Raw genomic sequence first — 27649 nt, 5'->3', positions numbered from 1 at the left:
CCGCCTCCTCCCTCGGCTCGCGCTGCTCCAACGGAGCTCTGCTGTGAGTGACGGGCAGATTGGCCAGTAGCAGCGCTCAGAGGCGGACGTGGCCCGGTGCGGCTACCTGCGCGCGGAAGCTCGGGGCACTTGTCTAGGGGCGCTGCTCCCGCAGGTCGCTCCCGTTAAAGGGGCCGCGCTCCTAGCGGCTGCCGGGTGGAGGGAAGGCGGTGAGAGCTGGGGAGCCCCCGGAACGGTGAGGGCTCGGAGCGGGAGGAAGGCCCGAGGCTGGAGAACGCGGGGTTGGGGCCGGGAGGGATGCACTTTCCCTGGGCGTTAGGGGGTCCAGCCTCTGGCTCTCCCCTTTATTCCGGTGGGTGTTGGGGGGGCGCTGAATTGACCACTAATTCTCCAGGGGACATCTGGGACCCCTAAGAGGGCCTTTGCCAATCACACACCAGCAGCCCCCGCCCCATTCGAACTCCTCCACGCCCCCTTCCCCCATTTTACAAAGGGAGAAACCGAGGGCCCTCCCCCAGATCCTAAGTCCCGCTTGAAGTAAAGAACCCTGGCCTAAGGGTGTGGGTTCGAGGTCCCAGTTCCGGCCTGGTGACCTTTAGCAACGTCCTGACCCTCTGTCAGATTCTCCGTCTGTGTCAGAGGTGGACAAACCCAAGGAAAAGAGGAGGTCAGGAATGGCTGGCTCCAGGAGTCTCTACACCAGCTCCTTAACCTGACTCTCTGGCTCCCGAGTCCTGCTGAACGTTCGATGCTACAGATGGTGTGGACAGAGCTGGGGTCCTGCCTCCAGTTGTGCGACTCCCTGACTCTCTGGGTGCCAGGTATCTCTCTCTCTCTCTCTCTTTCTCTCTCTCTCTCTCTCTCTCTCTCTCTCTCTTTAAAGATGGGGTTTCACCATGATGGCCAGGCTTGTCTTGAACTCCTGACCTCAGGTGATCCACAGGATGTCATCCTAGGATGACAGGCGTGAGCCCCCGTGCCCGGCCAGGTATCTCTCTTGAGCCTCGATTTCCACTTCTGTGGAGTGGGGTGGCGGTCAGGCACTTCCGCTGGGCGTGTGAAATGTGCGGCACAGGCCGGGCGCGGTGGCCCCCGCCTGTAATCCCAGCACTCTGGGAGGCCGAGGCGGGTGGATCACCTGAGGTCTGGAGTTCGAGACCAGCCTGGGCAAGAGCGTGAAACCCCGTCTCTACTATAAATAAATAAATAAATAAATAAAATTAGCCGGACGTGGTGGTGCGTGCCTGTAATCCCAGCTCTTGGGGAGGCTGAGGTAGGAGAATCACTTGAACCCGGGAGGCAGAGGTTGCGGTGAGCCAAGATCGCGCCATTGCACTCTAGCCTGGGCAACCAGAATGAAACTCCGTCTCAAAAGAAAGAAAGAAAGAATAGGCCGGGCGCGGTGGCTCACGCCTGTAATCCCAGCACTTTGGGAGGCCGAGGCGGGTGGATCATGAGGTCAAGAGATCGAGACCATCCTGGTCAATATGGTGAAACCCCGTCTCTACTACAAATACAAACAATTAGCTGGGCATGGTGGCGCGTGCCTGTCATCCCAGCTACTCGGGAGGCTGAGGCAGGAGAATTGCCTGAACCCAAGAGGCGGAGGTTGCGGTGAGCCGAGATCGCGCCATTGCACTCCAGCCTGGGCAACAAGAGGGAAACTCCGTCTCAAAAAAAAAAAAAGAAAGAAAGAAATGCTCAGCCCTGCCAGTATTCGTTGCAGTTATCTTTCGAGAACAGTGAGGGTAAAGGAAGCTTTTCCTCGGCGGGGGATCAGGACTTGGAAGAGTTTCCAGGTGGGGCTTGGGGTGGAGCCTGATGAGGAAAGCGTTAAGCCCAGGATTAGTTAAATTCCCAGCTGTCAGCCCTTGCTCAGAGCGACAGTTCTGGCAGCCAATCAGATGCGAGGACGGCTGCGGCTTGAGCTCTCATTGGTGAACTCCACCCCTGGAGTCCTTTTATCAAGTGACTGCCGTTTGCCTGACTCTAATCAGAGTTTTCAGGAACCCTGCGCTGTGGGATCGAGCCCAGAGCGGGACAGGGAGTTGCCCGCAGCCGCACTGCGCGTCTTCAGCCCGAGCGTCGTCCTGACCTCTCTGTCCCGTCCCCTGCCCAGTCTCACCATGGCCTTCTGGACACAGCTGATGCTGTTGCTTTGGAAGAATTTCATATACCGCCGGAGACAGCCGGTAACGCCCCGGTGTGCGGCCAGGGCCGGGTGGGCAGGCAGCCCCCACTATCCCCCACCATCTCCCACGCGTTCTTCCCCAGCTCCAGCTCCTGGTCGAATTGCTGTGGCCTCTCTTCCTCTTCTTCATCCTGGTGGCCGTTCGCCACTCCCACCCCCCTCTGGAGCACCATGAATGTGAGCGCCCCGGGGACCAGGCACTTTGCATGTGTAGGGAAAGGTCATCCTGTGCACAGGGATCCCCAGTGCATGTCAGGGAGTCTTCATTGGATGGCTAATGCACGGCTTGGGAGTGAGCTCTCCGTCGCTGGGGGCATGCAAGCAGTGGTGGGTGACCCCATGGGGGTGGCGTCAGGCAGAGTCCACAGAGCCTCAGTGCCAGGCATCTCCCCCACTGCAGGCCACTTCCCCAACAAGCCACTGCCATCGGCGGGCGTCCTGCCCTGGCTCCAGGGCCTGATCTGTAACCTGAACAACACCTGCTTCCCGCAGCTGACACGAGGCGAGGAGCCTGGGCGACTGAGCAACTTCAACGACTCCCTGTGAGCTGGAGGCAGAGGGTGCGGCCAGCCACAAACTCGGGGCTGCAGCGCCGGCTGGAACCCCAACTCCTGCCCTCTCTGTCCCCAGGGTCTCCCGGCTGCTAGCCGATGCCCTCACTGTGCTGAGGGGGCCCAGTGTCCACAGGACGCTGGCTGGCCTGGGGAAGCTGATCTCTACGCTGAGGGCTGCACACATCGCAGGTGAGGAGGCCGGGGGCCTCTGGCGGGGCTGAGCTCTGAGCCTCAACTTGCCCAGCTGTGAAATGGGCACGAGGTGGGGGTGGTGCCTCAGGACAAGGTCTGCCCATCCCCACGCTCCCGTGTGCTCCTCCCCCAGCCCCGCCTCAACCGAGCAGGCAGCCTCCGCTGGAACCACCTGTGCGGGACCCTGCGGAGCTGCTGTCGCTGCTGCGTACGGTAGGGTGGTGGGGCGGGACCTCACTGACTTCCTGGGACGCTGCCCCACCCCGGGACAAGGGCCTCCCATTCCAGGCATCTGGGCTGTCCCTGGTCAGTGATGCTCCTTGTTCTTTCTGTGTCTGGACAGAGTATGTCTGACCTGGTATGATGAAGACTGGTCTGTGAGCTCTTGAACGAGTCCCTGTGCCTCTCAGAGCCTCAGTTTCCCTATTTGTCAAATGGGGGCTACGAGAGGATGATCTGCCTGGGAACTGGGCAGAGCGCTGGAGCCCTAGTCATTGACACCCTTGTGGTCTTTCTCCCCAGGAATCCCTGGGATCGGTGCTGGGCCAGGCCCAGGACCCCTTGCATAGTTTTCTGGAGGCAGCTGAGGACCTGGCGGAGGAGGTGAGGCCCATGCCTCCTCAGCCCTCACGGAGGCCACATTGGCGGGCAGCCTGCACGGGGAGAGTCCAGGGCAGCCTGGGCACTTCCCTTGGGTGGGTTTTCAGGGGAATTAGCAAGAGAGGGAGAGGCTGCCCCTGGCCCCGTGCCCTGCCCTGGTTAAGGCTTAGAGGTGGGATCATTGCCAGTTTCGTCTGGTGACCTCTCTCTAGCTTGGAGCACTGCCCAGCCTGGTGGAGCTTCAGGCACTGCTGCAGAAACCCCGAGGGAATGGTGGCCCCCTGGAGTTGTTGTCGGAGGTCCTCTGCAGCACCAGGGGGCCTAGCAGCACAGTGGGCCCCTCCCTCAACTGGTACGATGCTAGTGACCTGATGGAGCTGGTGGGGCAGGAGGAAGACTCGGCCCTGCCCGACAGCAGCCTGAGTGAGTGACTTCGGCTTCCCTTCCTGGGAAGTGGAGCGGTGGGCATGGGGGTGGGGCCTCATGGCTCCCCGATCCCAGGCCCGGCCTGCTCGGAGCTGTTTGGAGCCCTGGACAGCCACCCGCTGTCCCGCCTGCTCTGGAGACGCCTGAAGCCTCTGATCCTGGGGAAGCTGCTGTTTGCACCTGACACACCTTTTACCCGGAAGCTCATGGCCCAGGTGGGGGCAGCTAGATGCTGGGGCAGGAGGGTGGCGGCCAGGGCCCACCCAGTACCCTTAGTCCTGGTGGGTCAGGGCCAGGCTGGAGGACTGCGGAAACTGGTTTTGAAGAAATAGGAGTGAGCGGATGGAGAGGGATCAGCATGTGCGGAGGCTCAGAGGCACAGGCAGGAGCAAGGCAGAGGGGGCAGGGGGCGGCAGGGTCCTCAGAGGAGGAGAGGGTCATGAATGGAGGGGCCCTGTATGGATCTTGGAGTCAGCCTCTCCGCAGGTGAACCAGACCTTCGAGGAGCTGGCCCTGCTGAGGGATGTCCAGGAGGTGTGGGGGGTGCTGGGACCCCAGACCTTCAGCTTCATGAACGATAGTGCCAACGTGGCCATGCTGCAGGTGTGTGGGGATGGATGGAGGCTGGGTGGGGTGGGGGTTCTACGGTGAGGCGGGCAGACAGGCCCAGTGGATGGGAAGGTGGGCTCCACGCAGAACCCCACTTTTATTTTTTATTTGTTACTATTTTTCTTTGAAGACAGGGTTTCACCATGTTGGTCAGGCTGGTCTTGGACTCCCGACCTCAGGTGATCCGCCCGCCTTGGCCTCCAAAGTGCTTGGATTACAGGTGTGAGCCACCACGCCTGGCCTTTTTTTTTTTTTTTTTTTTTTTTTTTTTTTTTAAAGAGATGGGGTCTCTTGTTGCCCAGGCTGGAGTGCAGTGGCGAGATCCTGGTTCACTGCAACCTCCGCCTCCTAGATTCAAGCAATTCTCCTGCCACAGCCTCCCGAGTAGCTGGGATTACAGGTGCTCGCCACCACTCCCGGCTAATTGTATTTTTAGTGGAGATGCGGTTTCACCATGTTGGTCAGGCTGGTCTGGAACTTCTGATCTCAGGTGATGTGCCCGCCTTGGCCTCCCAAAGTGCTCGGATTACAGGCTTGAGCCACCACACCCAGTTCGGACCCTTACTTTCACCTGCACCCTCCAGCGGCTCCTGGAAGAAGGGAGAAGGCAGCCCAGACCCGGAGGCGAGGACCGCATGGAGACCCTGCGATCCTTTCTGGACCCTGGGAGTGCTGGCTACAGCTGGCAGGATGCCCATGCTGATGTGGGGCGCCTGGTGGGCACGCTGGACCTGGTGACCCAGGTGAGGGGCTGTCCACCTGCGGGGTCTGTTTCAGCAGGGAGGCAGGGTCCACCCTGGTGTTGCCAGAGGGAGGCGTGCCCTGCCCTAGTGAGAGCCTGGGATTTGTGGACATCTCAGGAGGGAGCTGGCCCCCCAGCACTGGGCCTACGACGGGGAAACATGGCCCAGCCCAGAGGTCCAGGGGGAGGAGCGGAGTGGTCTAGGAGGCAGGCAGACCCCAGGGCCTAGGACTCGTCTCCCATCCCACAGTGCCTGTCCCTGGACAAGCTGGAGGCGGCCCCCTCGGAGGCAGCCCTTGTGTCTCGGGCCCTGCAGCTGCTCGCGGAACATCGATTCTGGGCCGGCGTTGTCTTCTTGGGACCCGAGGATCCTTCAGACCCTGCAGACACAACCCCAGATCTGGGCTCCGGTCACGTGCGCATCAAGATCCGCATGGACATTGACGTGGTCACGAGGACCAATAAGATCAGGGACAGGCAAGGCAGGGGCACTGGGCGGGGCCAAGAACGCGGTGGGTGGGGCCAGGCAGCGTTCAGCCTACCGGAGACCATGATAGACAGGCAGTGGGCCGTATCAACAGCCGCATGGTAGGCGGAGCCCAGCGCTCCTTAGACCAGTAGGGGCCCATGACAGGCGGGGCCTAGGTACATGAGGGGCGTGGCCACGGGCCTGAGCTAATATGAAAACAGGTTGAGATAATATGAGATAATATGAGAACAGGTGGAGCTAGGCGTTTAATTAGGCCCACTGGAATAAGGGTGGTGCTAAAATTGCGTGGGGTGCTGAGCACAGTAGCTCCTTCCTGACATCTTAGAACTTTGGGAGGCCAATGTGGGAGAGTCTTTTGAGGGCAGGTGTTCAAGACCAGCCCAGGCAACATAGTCAGACACCCCCCAACACCACCACCAATCCCAAGAAAAAAAGTCTTTAAAAATTAGCCAGGCAAGGCTGGGCACTGTGGCTCACTCCTGTAACTCCAGTACTTTGGGAGGCTGAAACGGGTGGATCACGAGGTCAGGAGCCTTAACCAACATGGTGAAACCCTGTCTTTACTAAAAAATACAAAAAGAAATTTAGCCGGGCGTGGTGACACACTCCTGTAATCCCAGCTACTCAGGAGGCCGAGGCAGGAGAATTGCTTGAACCCGGGAGGTGGAGGTTGTAGTGAGCTGAGGTGAGCCACTGCACTCCAGCCTAGGCAACAGAGCAAGACTCCGTCTCAAAAAAAAAAAAAAAAAAAAAAAATTAGCCAGGCGACTTTGGAGGCTGAGGTGGGAGGATCGCTTGATCCCCGAAGGTCAAGGCTGCAGCAGCTATGATAGCCAGTCTGCCCTCCAGCCTGGGCGACAGAGCAAGACCCCGTCTCAGAAAAAAAGTTATTCGGAGCCGGGCCCCAGGAGTTTCTAGCTCTTCCCTGCAACCGGCCACCATGCCCCTCTCGCAGGTTTTGGGACCCTGGCCCAGCCGCGGACCCCCTGACCGACCTGCGCTACGTGTGGGGTGGCTTCGTGTACCTGCAGGATCTGGTGGAGCGCGCAGCGGTCCGCGTGCTCAGCGGCGCCACCCCCCGGGTCGGCCTCTACCTGCAGCAGATGCCCTACCCATGCTACGTGGACGATGTGTGAGCTCTGGCACCCCTCCCCGCTCTTTGCCAGCGGGAAGACCCCGGGTGTGGGGGTGGGCCCAGGCTCTGTTGGGAGCATTCGCGCAGTCCGGACTGCCACCTTTGTGGCTTTGCAGCACTCCACGTGACCTGCTTCAGGAGGGGCAGGGGTCTCTTGAGGGCCTGGGGTCTCCCGGCACAGGGATAGCCTGGCCTGCGCTGTTGCCTGGGATCCCGAGGCTGGCTGGATCAGGGTCCGAGGCCAATCTTCCCACCTTGAGATCCCCGGACATGAACCTGTTGTGCCAGATGGTGGGGGACGGCTCTGCGCAGGGTCTCCGGCCTCCACCCCAGCCATCCCCACCCCAGGTTCCTGCGTGTGCTGAGCCGGTCGCTGCCGCTCTTCCTGACGCTGGCCTGGATCTACTCCGTAACGCTGACGGTGAAGGCAGTGGTGCGGGAGAAGGAGACGCGGCTGCGGGATACCATGCGCGCCATGGGGCTCAGCCGTGCAGTGCTCTGGCTGGGCTGGTTCCTCAGCTGCCTCGGGCCCTTCCTGCTAAGCGCTGCTCTGCTGGTTCTGGTGCTCAAGGTGGGCGCGCCTGGGCTGGCCCAGCTACAGAATACGGGCGCACGGAGGGAGGCAGGCAGGTGCAGCCCAGTGTGGGTGCGCGCCCCTGGGCCACTCCAGGAGCCGGACCCGGAGCTCCCGTCGCCTCCCACAGCTGGGGGACATCCTCCCCTACAGCGACCCAGGTGTGGTCTTCCTGTTCTTGGCGGCCTTCGCGGTGGCCACGGTGGTCCAGAGCTTCCTGTTCAGCGCCTTTTTCTCCCGCGCCAACCTGGCTGCGGCCTGCGGCGGCCTGGCCTACTTCTCCCTGTACCTGCCTTACGTGCTGTGCGTGGCGTGGCGGGACCGGCTGCCAGCGGGGGGCCGCTTGGCCGCGGTGAGAGCCGGGCTCCGGCATGGGTTGGGGAAGCCCCCCCACCCTTGGCCACTCACTGACTGTCGCTTCCTCGCAGAGCCTGCTGTCGCCCGTGGCCTTCGGCTTCGGCTGCGAGAGCCTGGCGCTGCTGGAGGAGCAGGGTGAGGGCGCGCAGTGGCACAACGCGGGTACCCGGCCCACGGCGGACGTCTTCAGCCTGGTCCAGGTCTCAGGCCTTCTGCTGCTGGACGCGGCACTCTATGGCCTTGCCACCTGGTACCTGGAAGCTGTGTGCCCAGGTGGGACGCACCTGCTGCGCGGGAGGCTGGGCTAGGGGCGTGGCCTCCAGGCCATTGGGAAGCTGGGCTAGGGGCGTGGTCTCAGTCGGGAGGCTGGGCTAGGGGCGTGGCCTCCAGGCCATTCAGGAGGCTGGGCTAGGGGCGTGGCCTCCAAGCCATTCGGGAGGCTGGGCTAGGGGCGTGGCCTCGGGCCATTCGGGAGGCTGGGCTAGGGGCGTGGCCTCAGGCCATTCGGGAGGCTGGGCTAGGGGCGTGGCCTCAGGCCATTTGGGAGGCTGGCCTAGGGGCGTGGCCTCCAGGCCGTCTAGTACCCGGATGCTTATTTCCTTGGCGAGAAGACGGGGTTCCTGGCAGAAACGTGCAGATGGCTGCATTGGAGGGGCGGGGCCTGAAGCAGGTGGGCGGGGTTTCTTGGCCTCCTCATACCTGTACGCCCTGATCCCGGGTGTGTGGCAAGAAGCTGGCACAGTCACTGGGCCCTGTGGCACACGCTTGTAATCCCAGCAATTTGGGAGACTGAGGTGGGAGGATCACTTGAGCCTAGGAGTTTGAGACCAGGCTGGGCAACATAGTGAGACCCCCCCATCTTTAACAAAGTTGGCTGGGCATGGTAGCATGCGCCTGTAGTCCCGGCTAGCCTGTAGTCTCAGCTACTCGGGAAGATGGGGTGGGTGAATCACTTGAGCCCAGGAGGTTGAGGCTGCAGTGAGCCGTGGTGGCATGTGCCTGTAGTCTCCCCTCCTCGGGAGGCTGAGCCAGGAGAATCGCTTGAACCCGGGAGGTGGAGGTTTCAGTGAGCTGAGATTGCGCCACCGCACTTCAGCCTGGGTGACAGTGTGAGACTTTGTCTCAAAAAAAAAAAAAAAATTTGGTACACTCCAGGGGGGTCAGCAGTAACCATTGCCACTCCCCCAGGTCAGTATGGGATCCCTGAACCATGGAACTTTCTCTTCCGGAGGAGCTACTGGTGTGGACCTTGGCACCCCAAGAGTCCAGCTCCTTGCCCCACCCTACTGGACCCAAAGGGTGAGGACCCTACAAAGCTTAATAGCTGATTGCCCACTTAGACACCCAGTTTCCCCCAAAACGAGATTCCACAGATGCCAATGACCTGGATACCCCAACCCTCACCCCTGCCCTGACCACACTGCAGTTGCTAAGCTCCCCCAAGTTTTTTTTTTTTTTTTTTTTTTTTTTTTGAGACGGAGTTTCGCTCTTGTTACCCAGGCTGGAGTGCAATGGCGCGATCTCGACTCACTGCAACCTCCGCCTCCTGGGTTCAGGCAATTCTCCTGCCTCAGCCTCCTGAGTAGCTGGGATTATAGGCACGCGCCACCATGCCCAGCTGATTTTTTGTATTTTTAGTAGAGACGGGGTTTCACCATGTTGACCAGGTTGGTCTCGATCTCTCGACCTTGTGATCCACCCGCCTCGGCCTCCCAAAGTGCTGGGATTACAGGCTTGAGCCACCGCACCCGGCCTAGCTCCCCCAACTTTTAAATGCCCTGGCCCAGCTGGGCGTGGTGGCTCATGCCTGTAATCACAGCACTTTGGGAGGCCAAGGCAGGTGGATTACGAGGTCAGGAGTTCAAGACCAGCCTGGCCAAAATGATGAAACCTTGTCTCTACTAACAGTACAAAAATCAGCCAGTCACGATGGCAGGAGCCTGTAGTCCCAGCTACTCAGGAGGCTGAGGCAAGAGAATCACTTGAATCAGGGCGGCAGAGGTTGCAGTGATTGGAGATCAAGCCGCTGCACTCCAGCCTGGGTGACAGAGTGGGACTCTGTCTCAGAAAAAAAAAAAAAAGCCCAGGCCCAGCAGGACCCTGATTCCACAGCCCAGCTCTAAGGGACTTGCAGGCCCCAGGACCCCCATGACCTCCATGGCTGAGTCCGCCTGTCTCGGCAGTGCTGGTGGAAGAGGCGCCGCCTGGCCTGAGTCCTGGGGTCTCTGTTCGCGGCCTGGAGAAGTGCTTTCCTGGCAGCCCACAACCTGCCCTTCGGGGACTCAGCCTAGACTTCTACCAGAACCACATCACTGCCTTCCTGGGCCACAATGGGGCTGGCAAGACCACCACACTGTGAGTCCCCGACCACTCCCCACTTCCCCTGGGACTCACTTCCCTGGCCATTCAGTGGGAAGGGGGTCAGAAGGTTCCTGTCTGTAGAATGGGGTGAGGTCCCCAGTGTATGATGAGTAAACAAGCAAACCACAAGTGTTTTCTCTGAGCCTGGGTTTCCCTCCTCTGTAAAATGAGGATATATAATCCCAGCACTCTGGGAGGCTGAAGCAGGAGGATCCATTGAGCTCAGGGTTTGCGACCAGACTGGGCAACGCGGCAAAAGCCTGCCTCAACAAAAAATACAAACATTAGCCAGGTGTGGTGGCGCACACCTGTAGTCCCGGCTACCTGCGGCAGGAGGACTGGCTGAACTTCGGAGGTGGAGGCTACAGTGAGCAGTGATGGCACCACCACACTCTAGCCTGGGCAGCAGAGTGAGACCCCGTCTCAAATAAATAGGCCGGGCATGGTGGCTCACGCCTGTAATCCCAGCACTTTGGGAGGCCGAGGCGGGAGGATTGCCTGAGGTCAGGAGTTTGAGACCAGCCTGGCCAACATGGCGAACCCCCATCTCTACTAAAAATACAAAAATTAGCCGGGCATGATGGTGTGTGCCTGTAATCCCAGCTACTGAGGAGGCTGAAGCAGGAGAATTGCTTGAATCTGAGAGGCAAAGGTTGCAGTGAGCCGAGATTGTGCCATTGCACTCCGGCTTGGGCAACAGAGCAAGACTTTATCTCAAAAAAGTGGAAAAAATAAAAAAAATAAAATAAAAATAAAAACGAGGCTATCACAGGCCTTTGGCTGTGGCATTTAGTAGGTGCTCTGTACCTGCTGGTGCACGCTCGGAAGGCGGCTGCTCTGAGACCCCTGTACCCACAGGTCCATCCTGAGTGGTCTCTTCCCACCCAGCGGCGGCTCTGCCTTCATCCTGGGCCACGATGTCCGCTCCAGCATGGCTGCCATCCGGCCCCACCTGGGCGTCTGTCCCCAGTACAACGTGCTGTTTGACATGTGCGTCTCGGCAGGCCCCAGGATGCCACGGTGGGAAGGGGCTGGGCGCCCTCTGGGAGGCTGCCTGCCATGGGAGTCCCTGAGCTCTGTACCCTGGCCGCAGGCTGACCGTGGGTGAGCACATCTGGTTCTACGGGCGGCTGAAGGGTCTGAGTGCCGCTGCGGTGGGCCCCGAGCAGGACCGCCTGCTGCAGGACGTGGGGCTGGTCCCCAAGCGGAGAGTGCAGACTCGTCACCTCTCTGGTGAGCCCATCCCCTGGGGATGCCACCTCACAGGGAGGGGGACTGGGGATTCATCCGCAAGTCGGGGGGAAGCCGGGTACTGAGGTCCACGTGGGTGGACAGCCCTGCTGGGTGCGACACACTGAGGCCCCCCTCCCCATCTCCACCAGGTGGGATGCAACGGAAGCTGTCTGTGGCCATTGCCTTTGTGGGCGGCTCCCAAGTTGTTATCCTGGACGAACCTACGGCGGGTGTGGATCCCGCTTCCCGCCGTGGCATTTGGGAGCTGCTGCTCAAATACCGAGAAGGTAAGAGCTGGGGATTCTGCTTGAGGGGCCAGAAAAGGTTTCTGACAAGGAGGTGCTGGGGATGGGGTTTTGAGGGATGAGTAGGAGTTTGCTACATGTGGACCCTATTTACTGCTATGGCATTTGGGGTCTGCCGCTCAAATAACTGAGACAGTAAGAGTTGGGGAGCCAGAGTTTCCCCTGGATTCTGCTTGAGGGGCCAGAAAAGGTTTCCAACAAGGAGGTGCCGGGGATGAGGTTTTGAGGGATGCATAGGAGTCTGCTTCATGGGGCAGATGACTGTTGGCAGAGACCCCAGCTCGGGCAAAGAGCCGGTGGCCTGATGGTACCTGGGGGTTGGTCCCCCGTGCCTAGGTCGCACACTGATCCTCTCCACCCACCACCTGGATGAGGCGGAGCTGCTGGGAGACCGTGTGGCCGTGGTGGCGGGGGGCCGCTTGTGCTGCTGCGGCTCCCCGCTCTTCCTGCGTCGTCACCTGGGCTCCGGCTACTACCTGACGCTGGTGAAGGCCCACCCGGCCCCGACCACCAGTGAGAAGGTGGGAACCGGCCTTCTCCTGACCCCTGACCCCCGGGCTCTGTTCAGCCCTGAAGTCCAAGCCACATGGTGCCCCTCTGCCCGCAGGCTGACGCTGATGTGGAGGGCAACGTGGACGCCGGGCAGGAAGGGAAGAGCGGCAGCCGGGGCGGCAGAGGCGGTGAGGACCGGGGCGGGCCGCGGTGGCTTCACTCGGGAGAGAAGGGCTTGAGACCCTGACCGTGGCCCCGTCCCTGGGCTCAACCTGAACCATGAGGTGAAGTCGAACACTGACCCCCAGCTTTCACCCAAACAGGGCCGAGCCCAGGGACAAACCCACCCCTGACTCCAACCCGAGGCCCAGCCCAGCCCCCAAGTTCTTTGTTTGTTTGTTTGTTTTTGAGTCTCGCTCTGTCACCCAGCCTGAAGCACTGGTGCGATCTCGGCTCACTGCAGCCTCTGTCTCCCGGGTTCAAGCGTTTCTCCTGCCTCAGCCTCCTGAGTAGCTGGGACCACAGGTGTGTGCCACCATGCCCGGCTAATTTTCGTAATTTTAGTAGAGATGGGGTTTCACCATGTTGGCCAGGCTGGTCTCGAACTCCTGACCTCAGGTGATCCGTCTGCCTCGGCCTCCCAAAGTGCTGGGATGACAGGCGTGTGTCACCATGCCTGGTATTTTTTGTTTGTTTGAGACAGAGTCTCGCTCTCTGTTGCCCAGGCTGGAGTGCACTGGTGCTATCTCGGCTCACTGCAGCCTCCGCCTCCCGGGTTCAAGTGTTTCTCCTACCTCAGCCTTGTGAGTAGCTGAGATTATAGGCGTGCACCACCACACCCAGCTAATTTTTGTATTTTTGGTAGAGACAGGGTTTCATCATGTTGGTCGGGGGGTTCTCAAACTCCTGACCTCAAGTGATTCCCCCAGTTCGGCCTCCCAAAGTGCTGGGATTACAGATGTAAGCCACCGCGCCTGGCCTGAGTTCTTAATCCTGACCTCTGCCTGCAGGGACCGTCCCCTCATGGGTCACCAATGCCTCTTCCCCAGGGAGACTGGGGTGAGGTGTGAGCTGGGGCTCCTTGAAGCACCCCTCTGTCCATGCAGGCACCCCCCAGCTGCTGGCCCTGGTGCAGCACTGGGTGCCTGAGGCACGGCTGGTAGAAGAGCTGCCACATGAGCTGGTGCTGGTGCTGCCCTACACGGGAGCCCACGACGGCGGCTTCGCCACGCTCTTCCGAGAGCTGGACATGCGGCTGACGGAGCTGAGGCTCACTGGCTACGGGATCTCCGACACCAGCCTCGAGGAGGTGTGAGGCCTGAGTGGTGGAGAGGTGGGACCGGGAGGTGGGCTGCCTGGAGGAGGTGGTGTTTTGAAGGATGTATAGAAGTGTGTTTATGGGTAGCAAGGACACTCAGGGAGGAGGCATGGCACATGAGGCCTCTGGTGGCTCCGATGTCTCTTGGGAAGGTTTGGGGGACCCACGGTGTAGGAGGGGTGGGAGGCTCACAAGCCCCCAGGTCCCCCTGTGGGTGTCCAGGCTCCGAGCCCCTGCTTGTCTCCCCAGATCTTCCTGAAGGTGGTGGCGGACTGTGCTGCAGACACAAATACAAAGGGTGCGGCCACTCTTCCCTGGCCCCTGACCCCTGACCCCATCCCTGGCTGAGTCGGGCCGACGGCATAGCCTTTACCCCTGTGCCTGATTCCTGACCCCCCAGTCCGTGACCCTCAGCTTTGACGCTGACCCCTGATGGCCCTGCAGATGGCAGCTGCGGGCAGCTCCCGGGCACGGGCCTTGCTGGCCTAGACGTGACCCTGCGGCTCAAGATGCCACTGGAGGAGACGGCGCTGGAGAACGGGGAGCCGGGTGAGTCACCCCGCAGTGGCCCTGTGGTCCTCGCAGCCCCCCACAGAGCGTGAGGACTGACCCTCTCATCCCTCACAGCTGGGTCAGCACCAGAGACCCAGGCCCTGCAGGGCTCTGGGCCAGACACCGCGGGCCGGGTACAGGGCTGGGCACTGACCCGCCAGCAGCTCCAGGCCCTGCTTCTCAAGCGCTTTCTGCTTGCCCGCCGCAGCCGCCGCGGTCTGTTCGCGCAGGTGAGGGGGGGCCAGCACCAGGAAGTCGCATGGGAGTCCCTGAGCGCCTGTTCCCTACCCTGGCACATTTATTGAGGGCACTGGGGAGCCATGGGTGGTTGTAGAACAGGAGCAGGGACAGGGGCAAGCCAGCCTGGAGGGTGGGTGGAAGCGGCAGCTGACGGGCTGGCCCCCCAGATCGTGCTGCCCGCCCTCTTTGTGGGCCTGGCCCTCGTGTTCAGCCTCATCGTGCCTCCTTTTGGGCACTACCCGGCTCTGCGGCTCAGTCCCGCCATGTACGGTGCCCAGGTGTCCTTCTTCAGGTGGGTGCAGAAGGAAGGGGCTGGTGGCAGGAGGACTGTGGACCTGGGACACAGCCCTGAGCCTGCGTCTCCCCTCACACACAGCGAGGACGCCCCGGGGGACCCCAGTCGTGCCCGGCTGCTCGAGGCGCTGCTGGAGGAGGCGGGACTGGAGGAGGCCTCCACGCAGAGTAGCTCTAACAGGTGAGGACACCTCGTTGGCCTGCCTGGACCTTGCCCCTCTCTGGCCTCAGTTTTCCCGTCTGGTCTCTGGTCATGGGGCCTCAGGGGATGCGGGACATGGGAGCCTCTGTGTCCCCAGGAGCCCCCAGAAGCTGGGTGCCCACAGCCCCGCCCCTTGACCCCGCAGGGTCCCTGAGTGTGTCCAGCCCATCGTCTGCAGGTTCTCGGTGCCAGAAGTTCCTGCCGAAGTGGCCAAGGTCTTGGCCAGTGGCAACTGGACCCCAGAGTCTCCGTCCCCAGCCTGCCAATGCAGCCAGCCCGGCGCCCGGCGCCTGCTGCCCGACTGCCCGGCTGCAGCTGGCAGCCCCCCTCCGCCCCAGGCAGTGACCAGCTCTGGGGAAGTGGTTCAGAACCTCACAGGCCGGAACCTGTCTGACTTCCTGGTCAAGACTTACCCACGCCTGGTGCGCCAGGGGTGAGCCATGCCCCGGGACTCAGTTTCCCTGGCTGTAGCGTGGGTCCTTGGGTTGGTGGGGGTGGTGTGGTCCTGGAGTAGGAGGCGGAAGGGTTAGATGCCCAGCCCGGGGCTCCAGGTGGAGTGTCTTGTGTGCCTTCTCCTCCCCTTTTTTTTTTTTTTTTTTGAGACGGAGTTTCGCTCTTGTTACCCAGGCTGGAGTGCAATGGCGCGATCTCGGCTCACCGCACCCTCCGCCTCCTGGGTTCAGGCAATTCTCCTGCCTCGGCCTCCTGAGTAGCTGGGATTACAGGCACGCGCCACCATGCCCAGCTAATGTTTTGTATTTTTAGTAGAGACGGGGTTTCACCATGTTGACCAGGATGGTCTCGATCTCTTGACCTCGTGATCCACCCGCCTCGGCCTCCCAAAGTGCTGGGATTACAGGCGTGAGTCACCGCGCCCGGCCTTTTTTTTTTTTTTTTTTTTGAGATGGAGTCTGGCTGGAGTGCAGAGGGATGATCTCAGCTCACTGCAACCTCCACCCTCAGGTCCAAGCAATTCTCATGCCTCAGCCTCCCAAGCAGCTGGGACTGCAAGCGTGTGCCAGCGTACCTGGCTAATTTTTGTATTTTTAGTAGAGACGGGATGTCATCATGTTGCCAGGCCGGTCTCAAACTCCTGACCTCAAGTGATCCTCCTCGGCCTCCCAAAATAGTGGGATCGCAGGCAGGAGCCACCATGCCGCCTCCTTCCCCCTTTCTGTGGCACCCCTGACTCTGCGGGCACCTCTCGCCGTCTCTCTCCGTCTCACATGCCTGCCTCTGCCCATGTCTGTCTCTCCCATAGCCTGAAGACTAAGAAGTGGGTGAACGAGGTCAGGTGAGGAGGGGCTCGCTTGGGTCCCTTCCCCAGTTTCACTCCCATGCCCTCTGCCTGCCCCCTGGGAGCTCTCCAGGCCCCCTGGCCCTCAGCTGCCCCTCACTGCCTGCATGGCCTCACAGGTATGGAGGCTTCTCTCTTGGGGGCCGAGACCCAGGCCTGCCCTCGGGCCAAGAGTTGAGCCGCTCGGTGGAGGAGTTGTGGGCGCTGCTGAGCCCCCTGCCTGGTGGGGCCTTGGACCGTGTCCTGAACAACCTCACAGCCTGGGCTCGTAGCCTGGATGCTCGGGACAGCCTCAAGGTGGGAACTGGGGGTGTCAGGTGGGTCTCTGGTCACAGCAAGGTCCAACCCCATTGCCCTGACCCTGTGGCCTTGACCCCCACCCAGATCTGGTTCAACAACAAAGGCTGGCACTCCATGGTGGCCTTTGTCAACCGAGCAAACAACGCACTCCTACATGCCCACCTGCCCCCAGGCCCGGCCCGCCGTGCCCACAGCATCATCACACTCAATCACCCCTTGAACCTCACCAAGGAGCAGCTGTCTGAGGCCGCACTGTGAGTCCCTCCACCCCGCATATCCTACCCTGCCTACGTCTCTCTGTCGTTTGGGGTGGTGGGAGCTGGATTTGCACCCTACGACACTCTTGCTATTTTTTTTTTTTTTTTGAGACGGAGTTTTGCTCTTGTTACCCAGGCTGGAGTGCAATGGCGTGATCTTGGCTCACCGCAGCCTCCGCCTCCCGGGTTCAGGCAATTCTCCTGCCTCAGCCTCCTGAGTAGCTGGGATTACAGGCACACACCACCATGCCCAGCTAATTTTTTGTATTATTAGTAGAGATGGAGTTTCACCATGTTGACCAGGATGGGATCTCTTGACCTCATGATCCACCCACCTCAGACTCCCAAAGCGCTGGGATTATAGGCTTGAGCCACTGCGCCTGGCCACTCTTGCTTTTTTTTTTTTTTTTGAGACTGAGTTTCGCTCTTGTTACCCAGGCTGGAGTGCAATGGCACGATCTCGGCTCACCACAACCTCCACCTCCTGGGCTCAGGCAATTCTCCTGCCTCAGCCTCCTGAGTAGCTGGGATTACAGGCACGCACCACCATGCCCAGCTAATTTTTTGTATTTTTAGTAGAGACAGGGTTTCACCATGTTGACCAGGTTGGTCTCGATCTCTCGACCTTGTGATCCACCCGCCTCGGCCTCCCAAAGTGCTGGGATTACAGGCTTGAGCCACCGCGCCCGGCCACTCTTGCTTTTTAAATGGGGAATAGAGGCTGGGCACGTTGGCTCATGCCTGTAATCCCAGCACTTTGGGAGGCTGAGGCAGGCAGATCACGAGGTCAAGAGATCAAGACCATCCCGGCCAACATGGTGAAACCCAGTCTCTGTTAAAAATACAAAAAAAAAAAAAAAAAGAAAAAACTAGCCGGGCGTGGTGATGCAATGCCATAGTCCCAGCTATTTGGGAGGCTGAGGCAGGAGAATTGCTTGAAACTGGAAAACAGAAGTTGCAGTGAGTCAGGATCACACCGCTGCACTCCAGCCTGGCAATAGAGCAAGACTGTATCTCAAAAAATATATAAATTAATTAATTTAATTTTTTTTTTTTTTTTTTGAGACGGAGATTCGCTCTTGTTACCCAGGCTGGAGTGCAATGGCGCGATCTCGGCTCACCGCAACCTCCGCCTCCTGGGTTCAGGCAATTCTCCTGCCTCAGCCTCCCGAGTAGCTGGGATTACAGACACGCGCCACCATGCCCAGCAAATGTTTTGTATTTTTAGTAGAGACAGGGTTTCACCATGTTGGCCAGGATGGTCTCGATCTCTTGACCTCGTGATCTACCCGCCTTGGCCTCCCAAAGTGCTGGGATTACAGGCTTGAGCCACCGCGCCCAGCCCCCCCAAAATTTTTTTTAATGGGGAATGGAAACTGTTCCTCTGCTCCCTAAGCCTGGGAAATGGGACCTCCTCAGGCTCAGTGGGCCCCAACCTCCCCCACGCATCCTCGTCCCACCAACCTTTATCCTGCCTGAGACCTGTGCACCCTCTGCTGCCAGGCCCTAGGCACCCTCATCCCTAAATGGCCCCCCATCTCTGCCACTGTTGACCACCCCGTAGACCTTTGTCCCACCAGTGGCGTGTTCAGCTTTGCTCTGAGCAACCCCTGCACCCTCACCCTACAACACCCCTCGTGCCTTCACCTCCAGGATGGCCTCCTCGGTGGATGTCCTTGTCTCCATCTGTGTGGTCTTTGCCATGTCCTTCGTCCCGGCCAGCTTCACTCTTGTCCTCATTGAGGAGCGAGTCACCCGAGCCAAGCACCTGCAGCTCATGGGGGGCCTGCCCTCCACCCTCTACTGGCTCGGCAACTTTCTCTGGGATATGGTGCGGGGGCTGCTTGGAAGGGTGGGGGCCCAGCCACTGCCTCATCTGGCTCCTTCTAGGCAGGGTCTTGTCCAAGATGGCCTGGGTAAAGTCTTAAGATTGTGGGAGACTTTGTGCCCTCCTAGCCAAAAAGCAAGGGGGTCAGGGTGGGGAACAGGGCTGAGGGTGGCAGTCCCTACCCCTTCACACTGACAAAGGTAACTACCATCTCCAATGCAGTGTAACTACTTGGTGCCAGCGTGCATCGTGGTGCTCATCTTTCTGGCCTTCCAGCAGAGGGCATATGTGACCCCTGCCAACCTGCCTGCTCTCCTGCTGTTGCTACTACTGTATGGGTAAGGCCCCCAGTCCCTCAGGGCTTATTCTTACTGCCCCTTACTGCTTTTCCCACCAATGCTGCTGAGATAGAACTCTGGGTTCAGGCAATTCTCCTGCCTCAGCCTGTGGAAAGGATATGGAGCTCTGAGGTGATCCCATGTGTGATTCAATTCAGTGGTGTTCCAAGGTGGCTTTAAAAGCTCATCTTGTCCTGGCTCATTAATACAGGTGTAAGGCAGGTCACATCTGTAAAATCTCAGCACTTTGCGAGGCTGAGGCAGGAGGACTGCTTGAGGCCAGGAGTTGAGAACAGTCTGGGCAATATAGAGAGACCCACTTCTAAAAAGAAAGAAAGAGAGAAAGGGTAAAAAGAGAAATGTGCTTTGGGTGAAAATGTCAAAGTCTAAGGCAGAGAAGATGGGAATGGAGACTTTTATTCCTCTCAGGGCTTCTCAGTCTGAGTAGTTACTCCAGTGACTCCTATTGTCTCTTCAGCTGGTCAATCACACCGCTCATGTACCCCGCCTCCTTCTTCTTCTCCGTGCCCAGCACTGCCTATGTGGTGCTCACCTGTATAAACCTCTTTATTGGCATCAATGGAAGTATGGCCACCTTTGTGCTTGAGCTCTTCTCTGATAAGGTGAGGGAACACGAAGCTGAGGCTTGGGCTGGGTTGGGTCATTGGACTCAGCCCCGACCAACATCCCTTTTCCTGCCCTTGAGCAGAAGCTGCAGGAGGTGAGCCGGATCTTGAAACAGGTCTTCCTTATCTTCCCCCACTTCTGCTTGGGCCGGGGGCTCATTGACATGGTGCGGAACCAGGCCATGGCTGATGCCTTTGAGCGCTTGGGTGAGAACTTCCTGTCAGGTGGGGCCATGGCTACAGATAGCTAGCACCATTGGAGACCTAGAGTTAATTATACAGAGTGGAGACAAACAGCCCCCAGGGAGACAGCCAGGGTTTGTAGGTAGCCCCAAGATTGGGCCAAGTTAGAGATACAAGAAAGCAGCCAGAAAAAGCTATTTCTGTCTTGAGTTATGTCACAAGAGGCTTAAGGCTCTAGTTAAGAGAGGTGATAAAACTTCTATTTTCTATGCCAGTTAGACACCAGCTGAGTGGCCTATCCAATTTGTATTCCTTTCCCTTAAGAATCCAGAGTGACGTGGGTGGAGAAGGGGCCAGAAACCAAGCCTCTTACGGACTGAGTCCCTCTTTTCTATATCCACAGGAGACAGGCAGTTCCAGTCACCCCTGCGCTGGGAGGTGGTCGGCAAGAACCTCTTGGCCATGGTGATACAGGGGCCCCTCTTCCTTCTCTTCACGCTACTGCTGCAGCACCGAAGTCGGCTCCTGCCACAGTTAGTGGGGTCTACAGAGAGGGTGGCAGGGGCCAAGGACCTACTTTAGGCCCACAAATGTTCTGTCCCCAGACCCAAGGTGAGGTCCCTGCCACCCCTGGGAGAGGAGGATGAGGACGTAGCCCGTGAGCGGGAGCGGGTGGTCCAAGGAGACACTCAGGGGGATGTGTTGGTGCTGAGGAACTTGACCAAGGTAAGTGTGACCAGGTCGACTGCTGTGTGGAGGGGCTTCCATTGGCCCCCTCACCTTTCTGAGGGACCTGCACTCTCCCAGGTGTACCGTGGGCAGAGGATGCCAGCTGTGGACCGCTTATGCCTGGGGATCCCCCCTGGTGAGGTGAGTCCAGAGGCGGAGGCCTAGTGCAGGGGCAGTGAGAGGCTGCCCTACTGCATGCCCTGCCCATCCTCCTTTGCTGAATACCTACTATGTGCCCACAACTGCCGTGCACCCACCACCTTTTATTGGGCACCTGCTGTGTGCCAATATTTGTGCTCCTACTGTGAGCCAACAAAACCTCATTAAGCACCTACTGCATGCTTACATCTATGGAACACACACTGTGCTCACCAAAGAGGTGTACTGAATACTTCCATGTCCATCAGTGTTTATCAAACTCCAATAGAATTTATGGAACCCCTATTGTATACGTATCTATATCAAGCACCTGCTCACAGCCAACATTTATCAGACACCTACTATGCAGATTTATTTGCTGTGTGCCACTTACTGGCCACCTACTAGGGCTGGTACACATCTGCAAACACATGCTATATATAAGCAAACATTGCTCTGTGTGTGTGTGTGTGTGTGTGTGTGTGTGTGTGTGTGTGTGTGTGTGTATTTTTTCCTTTTGAGATGGAGTCTTGCTGTCACCCAGCCTGGAGTGCAATTGCACGATCTCAGCTCACTGCAGCCTCCACCTCCCAGGTTCAAGAGATCCTCCTGCCTCGGCCTCCCAAGTACCTGGGACCACAGGCAGGCACCACCACATCCAGCTAATTTTTGCATTTTTTGTTTGTTTTGAGACGGAGTCTTGCTCTGTCACCCAGGCTGGAGTGCAGTGGCATGATCCCAGCTCACTGCAGCCTCCACCTCCCGGGTTTAAGCAATTCTCCTGCCCCAGGCCCCCAAGTAGCTGGGACTCAAGGTGCATGCTGCCACACTCCTAATTTTTGTATTTTTAGTAGAGATGGGGTTTCACCGTGTTGGCCAGAATGGTCTTGATCTCCTGACCTCGTGATCAACCTGCCTTGGCCTCCCAAAGTGCTGAGATTCCAGGCTTGAGCCACCACACCCAGCTGCCTGTTTTGTTTGTTTGTTTGTTTGTTTTTTTAGACAGTCTTGCTCTGTTGCCCAGGCTGGAGTGCAGTGACACATTTTGGCTCGCTGCAACCTCCGCCTCCCAGGTTCAAGCCATTCTCCTGCCTCAGCCTCCCAAGTAGCTGGGCTTACAGGAGCCTGCCGCCACACCCAGCTAATTTTTGTGTTTTTAGTAGAGTCGGGGTTTCACCATGTTGGCCACGCTGATCTTGAACTCCTGACCTCAGGTGATCTGCCTGCCTCAGCCTCCCAAAGTGCTGGGATTAAAGGTGTGAGCCACTGGGCCCGGCCCACAGCATATCTTTATTAAGCACCTACTTTGTGCTGGCCAAGCTCTCCACCTTGGGCTGACTGTGTGTCCAGCCTAAGTGCACACAGTGTGACAGGAAACATGGAATGCTCACGCCCTGATATTTGCTGAGCAGTTGCTGCATATGACCTTTATGGGGTACCCACTATATGCCAAAAGCTATTCCCTGCCTTGCTACGTACCAGTATCTGGCCAGCTCCCCCGGGGCACCATCCATGGGGAAATTAGAGGTGCTGAGGCCGGGTGTAGTGGCTCATGCCTGTAACCCCAGCACTTTGGGAGGTCAAGGTGGGAGGATCACCTGAGATCCAGAGTTCAAGACCAGCCTGAGCAACATAGTAAAACCTTGTCTCTACTAAAAATACAAAAATTAGCCAGGCAGGTGCCACACGCCTGTAGTCTCAGCTACTCCGGAGCCTGAGACAGGAGAATTGCCTAATCCCAGGAGGTAGAGGTTGCAGTGAGCCGAGATCATGCCAGTGCACTCCAGCCTGGGTGACAGAGCAACACTCTACCTCAAAAAAATAAATAACAGGCCGGGCGCGGTGGCTCAAGCCTGTAATCCCAGCACTTTGGGAGGCCAAGGCGGGTGGATCACGAGGTCAAGAGATCAAGACCATCCTGGTCAACATGGTGAAACCCCGTCTCTACTAAAAATACAAAAAAATTAGCTGGGCATGGTGGCGTGTGCCTGTAATCCCAGCTACTCAGGAGGCTGAGGCAGGAGAATTGCCTGAACCCAGGAGGTGGAGGTTGCGGTGAGCTGAGATCACGCCATTGCACTCCAGCCTGGGTAACAAGAGCGAAACTCCGTCTCAAAAAAAAAAATAAATAAAAATAAATAAATAAATAACAAAAATATCAGAGATTCTGGAATTAGGGCCTGGGGTCTCACTGAGCACCGTCTGTGGGCATCCCTGCAGTGTTTTGGGCTGCTGGGCGTGAACGGAGCAGGGAAAACGTCCACGTTTCGCATGGTGACAGGGGACACGTTGGCCAGTGGGGGCGAGGCTGTGCTGGCAGGCCACAGGTGAGGGGCGGCAGGTGGGGTTGGGGTATGGCAGGGCAGGCCCTGATGTCCATGTTCTTCCCCACCCCTCCACTTCTGATGGATGGACTGGGCTCACTGCCCCCCACCTGCATGGTTTCTGGGACCCCTGCACCCCTCCATCCCCCACGGAGACCAGGCCCTGAGACACCCCTGTTCGTTACCAGCATGGTCCTGGATGGGCGGGCCCTCAGACCCCTGTGTTAGCCACCAGTATGGTCAGGGACTAGCCAGCCCTCTGAGCCCCTGTGCCCCATACCCAGCGTGGCTCAAGAACCCAGTGCTGCGCACCTCAGCATGGGCTACTGCCCTCAGTCGGATGCCATCTTCGAGCTGCTGACGGGCCGCGAGCACCTGGAGCTTTTTGCTCGCCTGCGTGGTGTCCCAGAGGCCCAAGTTGCCCAGGTGAGCCCAGTCTACCCCCACCACTGTCACCTCCCGGGGCCCACCCAACCCCGGCCACGCCCCTAAGGCCTGGTCCAATCCCACACACTCTCGCCTTGGCTCCACCCCTGTACCCGCCCCCAGATTGGGCTTCCTGTCCCACATCCTGGTCCAATAGGGATGTGGTAGCCCTCCTCTTTGCCCCGCCCCACCAAGTTCCAACGTTCTGATTGGTCCACCAACCCTTTCCCCTCCCCCCACTGCATGTTGCCCCTCCCACATCGAGTGTCCCGCTGTGACCCTGCCCACTTGCTCCTCTTCCACCGGTTCACCATCTGCTTCTCACTCTGGCTGTCACCAGTTTCCAGCCCCTTCACTGTCTCTTCACCCTACTTGGAGTACTCTTTGCCCTGACCTGCCCCACCCTCAGCCTGTCCCACCCTATGCCCTCTCTGGCCCCGCCCTAGTCCCATGCTGGCCTCGCCTACACCATGGCCCCGCCCCACACATTGGTCCTGCCACATATCCATGCTGGCTCCACCCACGTCCTGGCCCCACCCCATACTAGTGCTGGCTCCACCCATACCATAGCCCCACCCCATGCTACTCATGCTGGCTTCACCCACACCATAGCCCCACCCTGTGCCACTCATGCTGGCTCCACCCACACCATAGCCCCACCCCATACTCATGCTGGCTCCACCCACACTATAGCCCTGTCCCACACTCATTGGTCCCGCCACATATCCATGCTAGCTCCACCCACATCCTGGCCCCACCCCACCCTCATGCTGGCTCCACCCACACCATGGCCCCACCCCATACTAGTGCTGGCTCCACCCACACCATATCCCCACCCTGTACTCATGCTGGCTCCACCCACACCATGGCCCCACCCCATACTAGTGCTGGCTCCACCCACACCATAGCTCCACCCCCTACTAGTGCTGGCTCTACCCACACCATGGCCTCACCCCACACTCATTGGTCCTGCCACATATCTGTACTATCTCCACCCACATCCTGGCCCCAACCCATACTCATGCTGGCTCCATCCACACCATAGTCCCACCCCATACTCATACTGGCTCCACCCACACCATAGCCCCACCCCATACTAATGCTGGCTCCACCCACGCCATAGTTCCACCCCATACTACTCACGCCGGTTCTACCCACACCATGGCCCCACCCCATACTAGTGCTGGCTCCACCCACATCACGGCCCCGCCTCACACATTGGTCCTGCCACATATCCATGCTAGCTCCACCCACATGGCCCCGCCCAATACACGTGCTGCCCCCACCACACTACGGCTCTATGCATTCTCATATTGCCCTACCCCATGCCCACTGTGCCCCTGCTCCACACTCAGTGCTGGCCCCGCCACACTGGCCCTGCCCCATGCCCACTCTGGCTCCACCCCACAGACTGCTGCCTTGGGCCTGGCGCGCCTGGGACTCTCGTGGTACGCGGACCGGCCTGCGGGCACCTACAGCGGAGGGAACAAGCGCAAGCTGGCGACGGCCGTGGCGCTGGTTGGGGACCCAGCTGTGGTGTTTCTGGTGCGTGGAGGCGGCACCTGAGTGGGGTGGGGCCTGCGACGGAGGCTGGGCCTGACTTAACGGGATTTTCCCACTCCCCAGGACGAGCCGACCACAGGCATGGACCCCAGCGCGCGGCGCTTCCTCTGGAACAGCCTCCTGGCCGTGGTGCGGGAGGGCCGCTCCGTGATACTCACCTCACACAGGTGGGCCGGGCGCAGAGGCCCCGGGCTGTGGTTAAGGCGATCCATGCCTGGAGAGAGACTCCCAAAGCCACCGGGATGGGGGGGTCCTGTTCTGGTCCTGGTGGGATGAGGGTGCCAGGCCCCAGGGCGTAAGGATACGCAGAGGTGGGATGCAGCCCCGGATCATAGCGGTCTGGGCTGGGTGGGGAGATGTCCAGACCAGAACGGTGGCCCGGGCCTGGGGAAGCAGGAGATGTGGTGCCAGGCACAGGTAGCCCAGGCCTCATGGAGCTCGTGGGCTGGTCCCGACAGCATGGAGGAGTGTGAAGCGCTCTGCTCGCGCCTGGCCATCATGGTGAATGGGCGGTTCCGCTGCCTGGGCAGTGCGCAACATCTCAAGGGCAGGTGAGTGTGCCGGGCCTCCAGGCAGGTGTGGGATGAAGATGGGCACGAGGTGGGCTCAGTAAAGAGGCCAGACGTGGGGACAGAGGTGAGGAAAGTTTGGCTAGGTTGTAGATTAGCCTTCATGGGTGACAGAGGGCCAGACAGGCTAGGGTGTGCTGGGTCGCAGGACCAGGAGGCCTGAGCCAGAGGCTCTGGGTGGATTTATGACATAATCAGGTGTGCGGTGGAGAAGGTGCAGCCAGGAGAGGTGGGAGTGGGTTGATGGGTGGAGTTAGCGGAGGGCCTGGTGAGTGGGCGGAGCCTTGAGGAAGTGGGTGGGGTTGTTTTTTGTGGGCGCGGCTAGGGTGCAAGGGTGGGGCCACCTGTGCCAAAAGAGGAATCAAGTGGGGTGATAGCTTCAAGACCAGCCTGGGCAACCTAGGGAGACTCTGCCATTTCTTTCTTTCTTTTTTTTTTTTTTTTTTTTTTTTTTTTTTGAGACGGAGTTTCGCCCTTGTTACCCAGGCTGGAGTGCAATGGCGCGATCTCGGCTCACCGCAACCTCCGCCTCCTGGGGTCAGGCAATTCTCCTGCCTCAGCCTCCTGAGTAGCTAGGATTACAGGCACGCACCACCATGCCCAGCTAATTTTTTGTATTTTTGGTAGAGACGGGGTTTCACCATGTTGACCAGGATGGTCTCGATCTCTCGACCTCGTGATCCACCCGCCTCGGCCTCCCAAAGTGCTGGGATTACAGGCTTGAGCCACCGCGCCCGGCCATTTCTTTCTTTCTTTTTCTTTTCTTTATTTTTTTTTTAAAGATGGGGTTTCACCATGATGACCACGCTGGTCATGAACTCCTGACCTCAGGTGATCCACCCACCTCGGCCTCGCAAAATGCTGGGATTACAGGCGTGAATCACCGCGCCTGGCCTAGGGAGACCCCCATTTCTATTAAAAAAAAAAAAAAGAAAGAAAGAAAAAGAAAAATTGGGCCGGGCGCGGTGGCTCACGCCTGTAATCCCAGCACTTTGAGAGGCCGAGGCGGGTGGATCACGAGGTCAAGAGATCGAGACCATCCTGGTCAACATGGTGAAACCCCGTCTCTACTAAAAATACTAAAAATTAGCTGGGCATGGTGGCGCGTGCCTGTAATCCCAGCTACTCGGGAGGCTGAGGCAGGAGAATTGCCTGAATCCAGGAGGCAGAGGTTGCGGTGAGCCGAGATCGCGCCATTGCATTCCAGCCTGGGTAACAAGAGCGAAACTCCGTCTCAAAAAAAAGAAAAAGAGAAAAATTAGCTGGACGTGGTGGTGCTTGCCTGTGGTCTCAGCTACGCGGGGCACTGCGGTGAGAGGATCACTTGATGGCTAGCGTAGGTACTAGCATGGGGCTGGAGGGTGAGCTGAGCTAGGCCCTGGAAAGGCCCCATCCTGTAGCCCTGGCCCCACTCACTGCAGATTCGCGGCTGGACACACGCTGACCCTGCGGGTGCCCGCTGAGAAGTCCCGTTCGGCAGCGGCCTTCGTGGAGGCGGAGTTCCCCGGAGCGGAGCTGCGCGAGGCACACGGAGGCCGCCTGCGCTTCCAGCTGCCGCCTGGAGGGAGCTGCGCCCTGGCGCGTGTCTTTGGAGAGCTGGCGGCGCACGGCACAGAGCACAGCGTGGAGGACTTTTCCGTGAGCCAGACCATGCTGGAGGAGGTGATCACGGCGCCGGGGTGGGGCTGGGGGAGGCCGGCTGGGAGCCATGCCGCCTGTGGGCTGACCGCCCCTGTGTCCCTTCTGTACTGCCCACCTCCAGGTATTCTTGTACTTCTCCAAGGACCAAGGGAAGGATGAGGAAGAGGACGCGGACGAGCAGGAGGCACCAGTGGGAGTGGACCCTGTGCCAGGCCTGCCTCGCCCCAAATGCGTCAGCCAGTTCCTTCATGACCCCAGCACCCTGGAGACTGTGCTCTGAGCCTCCTTCCCCTTCGGGTCCACGGGGAGGCCCCAGGAATAGCAAGGGCAGGGTAGAGTGCCCAGGAGACTGAGCTCAAGCTGCCAGAGGGGCTGGTGCCCTGGAGAAAATAAAGAGAAGGCTGTAGAGAAGCCGTGAAGGTGAAACTGTGTGCATGTGTCTCCTTGTGCCAGGCTGCACACAGCTGCCTGCACATGTGTCTGGATATGGTCCCTTGCACGCTGAGTGTGCACATATGTGCCAAGTGGCCATTCGTAGGACACAGGTGTGAGCCTATCTACAG

General features: G+C 59.1%; 1 protein-coding gene across 2 annotated transcripts; it reads left to right on the top strand.

Annotated features, from left to right (window-relative positions):
* The first annotated feature begins 97 nt into the window (after positions 1-97).
* On the top strand, positions 98-27505 carry ABCA7 (ATP binding cassette subfamily A member 7). 2 transcript variants are annotated; one of them, XM_010332432.2, is made up of 48 exons: positions 98-235; positions 622-821; positions 2120-2192; positions 2275-2368; positions 2592-2733; positions 2822-2934; positions 3071-3150; positions 3460-3540; positions 3750-3960; positions 4039-4178; positions 4450-4566; positions 5157-5315; positions 5565-5791; positions 6760-6936; positions 7288-7510; positions 7644-7865; positions 7942-8143; positions 9059-9169; positions 10054-10225; positions 11090-11221; positions 11325-11464; positions 11614-11751; positions 12106-12290; positions 12377-12449; positions 13368-13570; positions 13829-13877; positions 14024-14128; positions 14207-14361; positions 14539-14663; positions 14748-14846; positions 15013-15300; positions 16129-16161; positions 16284-16461; positions 16549-16718; positions 18375-18552; positions 18772-18887; positions 19366-19510; positions 19597-19720; positions 20100-20229; positions 20302-20422; positions 20504-20566; positions 22784-22890; positions 23172-23313; positions 24724-24858; positions 24940-25043; positions 25335-25427; positions 26867-27107; positions 27208-27505. In XM_010332432.2, exons 3-48 carry the CDS (start codon positions 2127-2129, stop codon positions 27364-27366), a joined length of 6468 nt encoding a protein of 2155 aa, XP_010330734.1. In that variant the 5' UTR covers positions 98-235; positions 622-821; positions 2120-2126; the 3' UTR covers positions 27367-27505. The 2 variants fall into 2 exon arrangements, with proteins under 2 accessions (XP_010330734.1, XP_010330732.1); XM_010332430.2 differs by having other exon boundaries at positions 1998-2192.
* Positions 27506-27649: the final 144 nt, after the last annotated feature.

The sequence above is a fragment of the Saimiri boliviensis genome, chromosome 14 (assembly GCF_048565385.1).
Source record: "Saimiri boliviensis isolate mSaiBol1 chromosome 14, mSaiBol1.pri, whole genome shotgun sequence".
NCBI classification, from domain to species: domain Eukaryota; kingdom Metazoa; phylum Chordata; class Mammalia; order Primates; family Cebidae; genus Saimiri; species Saimiri boliviensis.
The sequence above is the reverse complement of the archived record's forward strand: the minus strand, read 5'-3'. Positions and strand labels throughout refer to the sequence as shown.

What these genes read in the sequence shown, in the direction of transcription:
- ABCA7 (XM_010332432.2), top strand. Translation starts at nt 2,127, where the DNA reads ATGGCCTTCTGGACACAGCTGATGCTGTTGCTTTGGAAGAATTTCATA. An exon ending in CCGACACCAGCCTCGAGGAG is followed by an intron (nt 13,571 to 13,828) that starts GTGTGAGGCCTG and finishes TTGTCTCCCCAG; the next exon opens with ATCTTCCTGAAGGTGGTGGC. An exon ending in GCAACTTTCTCTGGGATATG is followed by an intron (nt 18,553 to 18,771) that starts GTGCGGGGGCTG and finishes TCTCCAATGCAG; the next exon opens with TGTAACTACTTGGTGCCAGC.